The sequence below is a fragment of the Danio aesculapii genome, chromosome 23, assembly GCF_903798145.1.
Source record: "Danio aesculapii chromosome 23, fDanAes4.1, whole genome shotgun sequence".
Classification (NCBI taxonomy): domain Eukaryota; kingdom Metazoa; phylum Chordata; class Actinopteri; order Cypriniformes; family Danionidae; genus Danio; species Danio aesculapii.
Genome location: NC_079457.1, coordinates 31,327,724 through 31,338,469, shown reverse-complemented (window position 1 = coordinate 31,338,469; position 10,746 = coordinate 31,327,724). Strand labels below are relative to the sequence as shown.

General features: G+C 37.6%; 1 protein-coding gene across 1 annotated transcript in view; it reads left to right on the top strand.

Moving 5' to 3' along the window:
* Window positions 1-9,206, top strand: part of phf20b (PHD finger protein 20, b) — a 28,640-nt gene extending 19,434 nt beyond the window's left edge. Inside the window, exon 6 of the mRNA XM_056449650.1 lies at window positions 9,036-9,206. Within this exon, the coding sequence (XP_056305625.1) occupies window positions 9,036-9,206 (171 nt within the window). The remainder of the gene's footprint in view (window positions 1-9,035) is intronic.
* Window positions 9,207-10,746: the final 1,540 nt, after the last annotated feature.

Below are 10,746 nucleotides of genomic sequence, written 5' to 3'. Positions count from 1 at the left end.
TCACTTAACAATAAGCACTTTTACTCAATGATTTTATCAGCTCAAATTGCCTTGATTTTATGCTTTTAAATGAAACTTGGCTAGATGACAGCTGTAGTGCAGCAGTTCTGAATGAAACATCTCCTTTAAACTTTGACTTTTTGAGTGTTTGCAGAGCCAATAGGAGAGGTGGAGGCATTGCTGCCCTGTTTAAAGATGTCTATGAGTGTAAACAAGTGTCATTTGGTGACTTTTTGTCTTTTGAATATCTGAGTATAGCACTAAAAGGTGCTCCACGTATCTTACTGATCATTATCTACAGACCTCCAAAATATTCTCCAACTTTTATTGATGATTTTACAGAGCTGTTATCATTAGTAACCTCTGAATTTGACTATTTTACCATTGCTGGGGATTTTAATATTCACATTGATAATCCAGAAATCAATGGTGTAAAAGAACTGATGACTGTTTTGAACACTTTTGATCTGACTCAGCATGTTCAAGGACCCACACACAATCGTGGACACACTCTTGATCTACTTATAACTAAGGGTTTACACATTTCATCAACTGTTGTTAAGGATGTTGCACTATCTGATCATTTCTGTATTTTCTTTGACATATTGATCACTCCAGCTATTAAAGACAGATCTGTCTCTGTCAGAAAGAGATGCATAAATGAGAACACTAATGAGCAGTTTATGAAGGCCATATCGCTAGCACCAAGTATATCTGCAGACTCTGTTGATTCTCTCCTTGATTTGTTTAACTCTAAAGTTAAGAATGTCATAGATGACATTGCTCCTGTTAAAGCCAAGAATATAACTAGCAGGCAAAGGGGATCTTGGACTAGGTCCCCAAGAATACAAATGACGAAAAAACAGTGCAGAAAAGCTGAGCGTATGTGGAGAAAGATGAAACTAGTAGTCCATTATAATATCTATAAAGACAGTCTTCGTGCTTTTAATATGGAACTAAAAACTGCTAGGCAGACTTTCTTTTCAAGCCTTATAAACAGCAACGTAAACAATGCTCATAAACTCTTTGCAACGATAGAGAAACTCACAACCCCCCCCCAGTCGGATTCCCAGTGAGCTACTCTCTGAAAGCAAATGTAATGAGTTTGCTCATTTCTTTACTGACAAGATCAATAATATCAGAAAGGCAATCAGCTCATCCAATCAGCCAAGTTGTGTCGAAGCCAGACTAGCCAGACTCGATCTCAGTGCCGCATTTGACACTGTCGATCACAGCATACTTCTGGATAGGCTGGAAAACTGGGTTGGGCTGTCTGGGACGGTCCTCAAATGGTTCAGATCTTACCTTGAAGGAAGAGGTTACTATGTCAGTATAGGTGACCATAGGTTGAGGTGGACACCCATGACATGTGGAGTCCCACAAGCCTCGATTCTGGCACCACTCCTGTTCAACCTTTACATGCTCCCTCTGAGCCAAATAATGAGAAAAAACCAAATCTCCTACCACAGCTATGCTGATGACACTCAGATCTACCTAGCCTTACTGCCTAATGACTACAGCCCCATTGACACCCTCTGCCAATGCATTGATGAAATTAACAATTGGATGTGCCAAAACTTTCTTCAGTTAAACAAAGAGAACACTGAAGTGATTGTGTTTGGGAACAGAGATGAGGTTCTCAAGGTGAATGCGTACCTTGGCTCTAAGGGTCAAACAACAAAAAATAAGGTCAAGAATCTTGGTGTGACTCTTGGTGTGAGATCTGAGTTTTAATAGTCATATCAAAGCAGTTAGTAAATCAGCATACTATCATCTCAAAAACATTGCAAGAATTAGATGCTTTGTTTCCAGTGAAGACTTAGAGAAACTTGTTCATGCTTTTATCAGCAGCAGGGTGGATTACTGTAATGGCCTCCTCACTGGCCTTCCCAAAAAGACAGTCAGACAGTTGCAGCTCATCCAGAACGCTGCGGCCAGAATTCTGTCCACAACCAGGAAATCAGAGCACATCACACCTGTCCTCAGGTCTTTACACTGGCTCCCAGTTACATTCAGAATATATTTTAAAGTATTATTACTGGTCTATAAATCACTAAATGGATTAGAACCTCAATACATAGATATATATAGATATGCTCACTGAATACAAACCTAACAGATCACTCAGATCTTTAGGATCAAATAGATTAGAAATCCCAAGAGTTCAGTCAAAGCAGGGTGAATCGGCTTTCAGCTACTACGCCCCTCGCTGCTGGAATCAGCTTCCAGAAATGATCAGATGTGCTCCAACATTAGACACGTTCAAATCAAGACTGAAAACACATCTGTTTAGCTGTGCCTTTACTGAATGAGCACTGTGCTACGTCCGACAGATCAAACTACTATGTTTTTCTCTTCTTTTTAATTCTTTAATAACACATTTTATCAGCTTTTATTTTATTTTTATTTTTACCATTTCTATTATTTGTTTTTATTTCTCTAATACTTGTTTCTTTATTCCTGTTTATGTAAAGCACTTTGAATTGCCACTGTGTATGAAATGTGCTATATAATAAACTTGCCTTGCCTTGCCTAAAGACAAGGATAAAAACACCAGGTGTAATGAACAAGTTTCCTTTTTCAGTTTGAATCTGATTGACTAAAACGTGGCCAGTTTGCTTTTATGACCTACATATAAATTAACAAAGTTCCACACAACTACAGTAGGTGCTTAACTCAAGGCCTTTAAAAACATTTTCTGCTATTCGCTCCATCTCTGGTACAGCAATGGGTACAGCAATGTCTGAACAGCTTTTGAAAGTAACCTGCAGTTATGGACCTATTCTGTCCCAAAATTTACCTTGTGTCTGTTCTTTTTGTCCCTTCTACATGGACATAAAACTTTACTTTCACACAGACACACACACACACACGTTTTCTTTTTTAATCATTACAGTTATATACATTACAGATTTATGTTGCGTCTAATGTTGTTACAGTAATGTTTATTGCATTACTTTAGTGTTGTCTGACAACACTATAATGAAGGTGAAGAAGATAAAGTCAAATGATGATTAAAAGCTCACACAATTAATAAACATTTTGACGGTATGATAACCTTGGAGAAAAATATAACGGTATCACAGTATTGTGATTACTGATCTAAAATACGTTCTTTTTAAATGTCTGGGTAAAAATTTAATTATTTTTTTCCCCTTTGAGTACAATGTAATTTATTTCTTGAAAGATTTATGATATTTTGGAGCAGTACATATGTCAGGCTAAATAATGAAAATGAATTATGGACTTGTACTGTCTTCATTTGTTTCAAAAACTCAGATTTCTTTACAATTTAAAATGGCATCTTTGGATATTTTTTTCTGCTGTCCTAAAAATGTAAATGAAAAAAATCTTACACATAGCTCATTACGGTATTACAAATTTTGGCTGTTTTAAAACCTTGACTTTTTCAAACCGATGTATACCTTGAAAAACGGTTATCGTCCCATTAGGGTTGGGTCGATAGCCGTCATCCATTGCCGATGGTCGATAGACATCACCATGCTGAGCCGGCATTGCGATCCTCTGCCCTGCCCTCATTTCGCAAACCCCGCTCGTGAAAAACACACACTTTATGGCCCTCTTACACTAATACATCTTAAAAAATGGCATTTTTAGAACAAAAACGATCCACGTCCACACTCGTGTTTCAGCTAGCATTCTGAACAGCCCTCCGTCCACACTATATGAATACCATGTGCTGAAAACGCACAATCACGTGACCACACACACACACACACACACACACAGAGAGAGAGACACACGCATTCTGTCATGTGCTCGTCTGAGCTCCAGCTCAGCGGAAGCTTTGAGCAATGCACGTCAGGACAGTTTATTAAGCATGTACCGCTGGATCAGGTCTCTCTATAGTTGTTAAAACGTGATATTTAATTCATCTTGTCTTTTGAATCTATCAGGTAACGTGTCACAGTGTCAGTACACTGCTTCAATCTTTCACTTTCATACTTGTACTTAGTAATTTTTGCGAAAACCTCAGAGACTGTTGGTTGGTTCTGCTGGTTGTCTACGTTTTTAACCAACCAAGTTTGTTGCCGCTATTATAACAACTCAGATCACTCTGCCTATTCATGCCTGCGGAAAAAAGTAGTTGACAGGTGGTAATTTGTGCAACTTCTCTTTTATTTATTAGTTATTTGATTATGGTAAAACAAAGACCATGTGGGTCAGGTAGTTGAAACGGTAGGCTACAAATAATTAATTCGTAATTAATTAATTAATTAATTATTCTCAAATAATCATTTACCGACGCCTATGACGATGATGCCATCGTTCATTGCGATGTTTCACATTAGACATCGTACGATGCCAGACTTTTGTCATCGCCCAACCCTACGTCCCATGCCTAGTACAGAACAGATATTAGTACAACATATATTTCCAAAGCTAAAATGTTGAATGTTCTTACAATCACAGTTTCCCCCCACTGATTTTTTTTTTTATTATTATGACAAATTTAACTGTCTTCTAAGCTCTGATTTAATAGGTGGCATAATGTCATGTCCATGTTTATTAGATTCAATAATGTTGCTAAATTTGCACGGTCTGTAGAAAGCTTAAGAGTTTACCATATGTTTCCATCCCCCTGTGTCAATGCACAGTTTGAAGATTCGCATGAGAAACGAGAAAAACGTCAAATATTCAATACAAATCGTTTAATATTTTTTATGCTCATTTGAGGTGGTTTTGAACTTGTTTGAAAAAGGGTTTAATGTGAATAATGAGAGATGGAGGCTCATTTGCCGTACTCTGACGTAGCGAACATTATGCGCAAGTGACTAATCACTTGACTTTGTTATGCTTGTTTTGTTTACTGTTGGTTACTAGGTTACCAATACTACTATAGTCAGGTCTCTCTAACAACTTGATGGAATCCTGATTTGTTTTTTTTTTTGTTTTTTTGTGAACTTTGAAAAGATTTATTTCTTGTTAGAATGCAGTCTTTTTCTTTTCAACTTCTTTATTATTGTATCGTCCAGTAAATTTTCTAGCTTTTTGGTGCTTGGAATAGATGTGTGACACTGTTTTATTTGCATCTAGCTGTATTAGGTATTACTTGAGCTAGAACTGCACAATATATAATTTCAGCATTGTCATCGCCAATGTGCACATCTGCCAATAATCGCATCACAGGATGCCTCTCAGGTAGGCATTGTAGGTGACCAGGCAAATTCTGGGCTGAACCTGAAAGTTCTAAATGCACTTGGCCCTAAAACCATTTGTCATAATGATTTGTAATTTATATAATTAAATTAAATAATACAATTTTGTAAGGTTTTTAAATTTAACTGAAAAACATTTTCTAAGTAACACAAGCCAATCAAATAACAATCACATTTGTGTCATAGGAAACCAGTCTAATATTGAAATAGCCAAAAATATGGAATGTCTAAATGATAGATTTTAGTTTTATGCCAAAAATTATTACAATATTAAGGAGATCAATTTCCATGAAATTTTCAACTGTAAATCCATCAAAACACATTTTTTGATTGTTAATATGCATTGCTAAAATTTAATCTAGGAAGTTTTGAAGGCAATTTTCTCATCTGACTGTAGATGTTCAAACTGTTTTATCTCGGCCATATATTATCCTATTCTAACAAACAAAAAATGACTCCAAATTAATGTGATTGTATAAATCTCAATTTCCAAATATTTACACTTATGGCTATTTTGTTTTTGGTCGTGGATTACGTTTTATTGACAGTGAACCAGTTGAGAGGCATCAGTTTGCCAGCATTGCCATAACAGCACATTAGCACTATTGCAAGCAGCAGAAGCAAGAATACTACATAGAAATGTTCTTTCAGCGCATTATTTGAGTGGGCTTTGCTTTTCCGCTAAGCGTGTGTGGTTCAGAATATTAAGATATTTTGAACTTTGACTGGTGTACATGCTCCACTGCTTTTGTGCTTTGTTCAGCCACAAAAATGGAATTTGATTGCTGAATGAAATCAATGGGTTATGTAGTGCAGTGCTTTCTGCATTGCAGTGTCTACAGGTGGAGGGAAAGTGAAAACCAGCGAACTTGACAGTGCAGCACAGCACAGTCCAGAGCTTTTTTTTTTTTTTGGCTCATATTTTCAATCTTAATTCTTCATTCGTCTTTGCTGCAAATTCTGTTCATCCCTCATATTAAGTGGATATCAACTCAAACCAGTCTAGGCATTCTCACTGATCATTGACATGTACAATGCCATTTTACCAATAGAACTGTCACTCACTGGAAAGTTTCTCTCTCTTTGGACCATTATCTAGGGCTGGGCGATATTGAATGATATTTCCAAATTGAATGATAACAAATATATGTTTCCACACAAGTTGTTAATGCTTCCAGATTTAAAAAGGAGAACCTAACAATGACTGAAGCCAAAAAGGTTAGAGCGTCCTTTAAATGGCATAGCATATTTTTGGACGATAAATTTTTGGTGGCCGAAAACTTGATGCATCTTATGGTTTCGCTACATTCATTCTTCCATGGCGGGGCGGGTGCCGCAGCAAAATTCATCCCACTTTGGCTACATTACAGATTCTCATTCAAAAACATTCAGTCATGTTTTTTTTTTATAGCGGTTTATAATCGCAACCAAAGCATATTGAAAGGTACGTGAATTATAACAGCACCAACTTTCTGTAACCGTAGTAGTGTTGTGCGTTATTTGTTTAACCCTTTAAGGTGACATGCTGACTGACAGACTGACAGGTGCGTGATGCGTGAGGCTAGCAAACATACAATGCATACAATGACTTTATGTTGCTGGAGTTTGTAGCCGTTTTCACTTTACTTCAGGGACGCATTAATGCCACTCTGTAGTCTATTGGAGACATTCAAAAATATTCCTAGCAATCCAATAAATGTTGGAGACATACTGGTTACATAAATGCACTAAATCGCACTTCAGCAGCGTTTATTTCAGAGCACACAAGAAAATCTGCACTTGAGCAGCATATATTTGAGGGCGCGCAAGAAGTTTTGTGCAACGAACAGTGGAAATCGACAGCAAGCAAAGAGATTTGCATGCTCGTATTATACAAATGCAATCTCGACTTGTAATACTGCGCTTATAACATTTGTCATTGAAATAATGCCATAAACAGTTGGTAGATCTGTAAAAGGCCTAGAGGGAAAAAAATCCTAGAGGAAACACTGCATCTCGAATGTATCGTATTCGATACATCTAAAAAATTCCCATAGATCTAGAATCTTTACATCTCGGTGGCTGAAAATTCGATATCAACACACTTTTAGATTCCCATTGTTGCACATTTCTGCTGTGTGATTGGCTTTTAGATCAATATAGAGTATTGACATAAATTTTATCATGGTTCGATATGATATCATTTATTGGTCCAGCCCTACCATTAACTGTAAACTCCTGGGAAAAGTTGTGTGTAAAAATCCCAGTAAATTAACAATTTCTGAAATATTCAGACCAGTAGTTCAGTTGGAATTTTATCAAGCTACAATATTATGTTTGTGCACACACAACTTCAGTAAACTTTCAGTTACACTCCTTAGTGTGAGTACAGGGCACAGTTTCATGTGTTATATTTGGCCGCACCTAGGATGCGTTATCCTATGTTTCAAACAAGAAGTTGCACACAGGCATATGCCAGTATACGTGCACACTATGGTAACACTGAGTAGCACAACTAATTGGGGAAAAAAGTTTTTTGTTTTGTGAGTGCACAAAAGTATTATTACAGCTTGACAATATTCTGATTAAACCACTGAGGCATGTGATCTGCTTTAACGTGAACAAATAATTTAATTTATTATGGAGCCAAAGTGTCCTGCACTGTTTGGATGTTTAATTTGGTTTATACCACACGGATGGCAGAAAATATCTCTTGTGTGCGTGTGTATATATATATAGTGCTGTTATTGTCTTGATTGGGTTACTAGCATACCTATCAACATTGGGATGTGAAAATAAAGGATATGCCCACCATAATATAGGATTGTCTTCCCCCAACCCACCCTTTAAAAAATCCCCAAATTACTAAATGTTCATTTGGAGCTGTTAACCGTTAATAAACAGTTAAATGGTCAGTAATATGTTTCATTATTATTATTATTATTATTTACAAAAAAAAAAAGTATACATTAGCAGCAAATACATTAGCAAACAGTTTCAGCTTATTAAAATGAATAACTATTATTATGAAATTGAATCAAGCTATCAAATCTCATTAGCCGTTTCTTCATTGTATAACTTAAACATTCTGATTAAAGAGCAATGAATGAATTTCTTATTTATTTAGATTTTTTTAGTTCGATTGCATTAAATAACTGGTGTCACTTTAAAAATGCACATATCTAACATTAAAATAAAAGCATTCAATAGCTTTTCTAACATGTTATGCTCATTTAGGACAAAATTAGTTGTTTGAAAAAAAAAAAAACCCAAGATCGACATCTTTAGATATTATTAGTACTATTATTATTAGTTATGTGTATATGTCTGTTCAAACATGCACCCAAAACCCAGACTTTCTCTCCGCTTCAAATCGCGTGTACAAAATCCGTTTAGGAAACAGCGTCTATTTATCACTATGCACCGCTGTATGACTGTTTTGAGGATTGCAAATGAAGGGGAGACGGCACCTGTAATGAAAAGGAAAGGGAATCCCACTGTTTTATATATATATTTAAAGTGTTTTTGTGCCTTTAAGCGAAACCACAGAACAGACTCACATTTAAGAGCAAGGGGCGGCCCCTGGTGGTTCGGCTGTATGGGTTGCCTATAGGGAGGGTCAGCTTTTTAATGTTTATTTGCCACCCTTCAGAGAAAGACTGAAAATACGGGAGACATACGGGAAAATACCTTTATGGGATGATAGCGGGATAGAACTGTAAAATACAGGAGAATACTGGGAAAAATGGGAGGGTTGACGTATATGGTTACTAGACTCACCCTCTTTCCCATTATTATGCCAACAACCTCCCCAGGTGACAGCGTGTTGTATGTATTCTCTGCTTCCTTAATTTCCATTGGCTGTGCTCCCTTCAGCCCTTCATCAATCCACGCCTGCTTCTATTTCTGGTGGCGTCCCCCCAAGGGATGACTGAGCTCATAGCCTCCGCTGGATTCCTGGAGAGGTGGAATGGTGTAACTGTGGTTCTTCATGGGCAGAGCTGTTGTTTATCTGTCGGCACCTATCTGATCACTTTCCAGGGTTAAAAAAGAAGCCGTTGTCAAACATTCCAGTCCAAACTGAAGTCTTCTTTATACTAAATAATCTGTTTTTGAGAGAAGCCTCTTGATTTGATTGTCTTGGCACTCGTGATGCTTCTACGCACTGTCTAATGAGCTGCATGTTCTGCTCTTTTACTCGTTTAATTGACTTTATAATCCTTTTGTTCAGACATACCCTGAGCTAACAGCTCAAAGCAGCTGGCACAACAGGCTCTGTGGATTAGAATCTGTCTGTAGCAGCATATCGTTTCAGACATGAGTGTGTGTCACTAAGCCCTGTTTGTTTGATGTGGGAACGGCTGACTAGGTGGCACAGCGTGCAGCAGATGACTGTTCTTTCGCACCATTAGGATTAATGAGAAGCCCATCACTGCATGCCTCGCAATAACAATAACTTTATATTGTTATTTGCTTGGTTCCCTTGATATTTATATGCCTACCATGCAGTTATATGATCTTGAGAGCCAAGAGTTTATCACACTGAACATCTTCAATGGCGCAAGCACCTGTAACCATGGCAACATTTCCATTCTAACTTTTACTCTAAGGGCTGGGACACACCAATCTACTGGTCAAATATCGGGCTTTGTTGGTCAGCATCAGTCCGGCTAGTTGTTTTGGTGTGTTCCACATGATTCTCTTGTTGGGTTAACGTCGGATCGAGTTGGCCCAATTCAGCATGTCAAACTAAGTGTCGGGCCTTTGGCTGAGGAGAGTGCTCTGATTGGCTATTGAATCAGAATCAGAATCAGAAAGAGCTTTATTGCCAGGTATGTTCACACATACTAGGAATTTGTATTGACAGCAATGTATCAACATTTGAAGAGCATGAGTGTGACGTAGCAGGTAAACTGTAACTATGGCAAACATTTCCGTTTCAACTTTTACTTTAAGGTAGGCTTGGGTGGTATCCAACTTTTCCTCCCTATTTTACTTTGGTATACGATATTACCGTGCATAATAAAAAAAAGGATGACGTAAGGCTCAGACTGTTGGCTTGTGCCTGAACCATTTCGAAACTGAATACCATATATGGAACCTTAGAACCAAGGTAGTTCCATTTCTCGCGGACACCTTTTTGTTGTACAATTTGCAAATTGCCTAGTCCGTAATTACCGCCCTCTCCCTTTTCTTTCGGGCGAAACCCGAAATACTGTCAAGCTGCAGAAGTTGTTTTCTTATTAGAGATCAGGTCACTTGATGCTCGACTTGCCATCTTTCCCCAAATTTCTCTGTCTCCTCCACGCTGTCCCGTGATGACAACCACACCTATGCTTTTTTATATGCATTACAGGGAACATAGTTTACCTCTTTTTTATGATTTAATATTAATATTATGGTTCTTCTGAGTGTGCCAGTTTAGGTTCAGTTCAAAACACAATTCAGATTTTTTTTATTATAATGTGTTAAAAAGTGTCATGTTGGGGGCGTGTCCACAGTTCGCTGATTTATGGGTGTGTTGCTTCACATGTAAATTAGTTTCGGCTTCCCGCCAACGTAACAAGGGGGCGGGGCCATGAGCTTA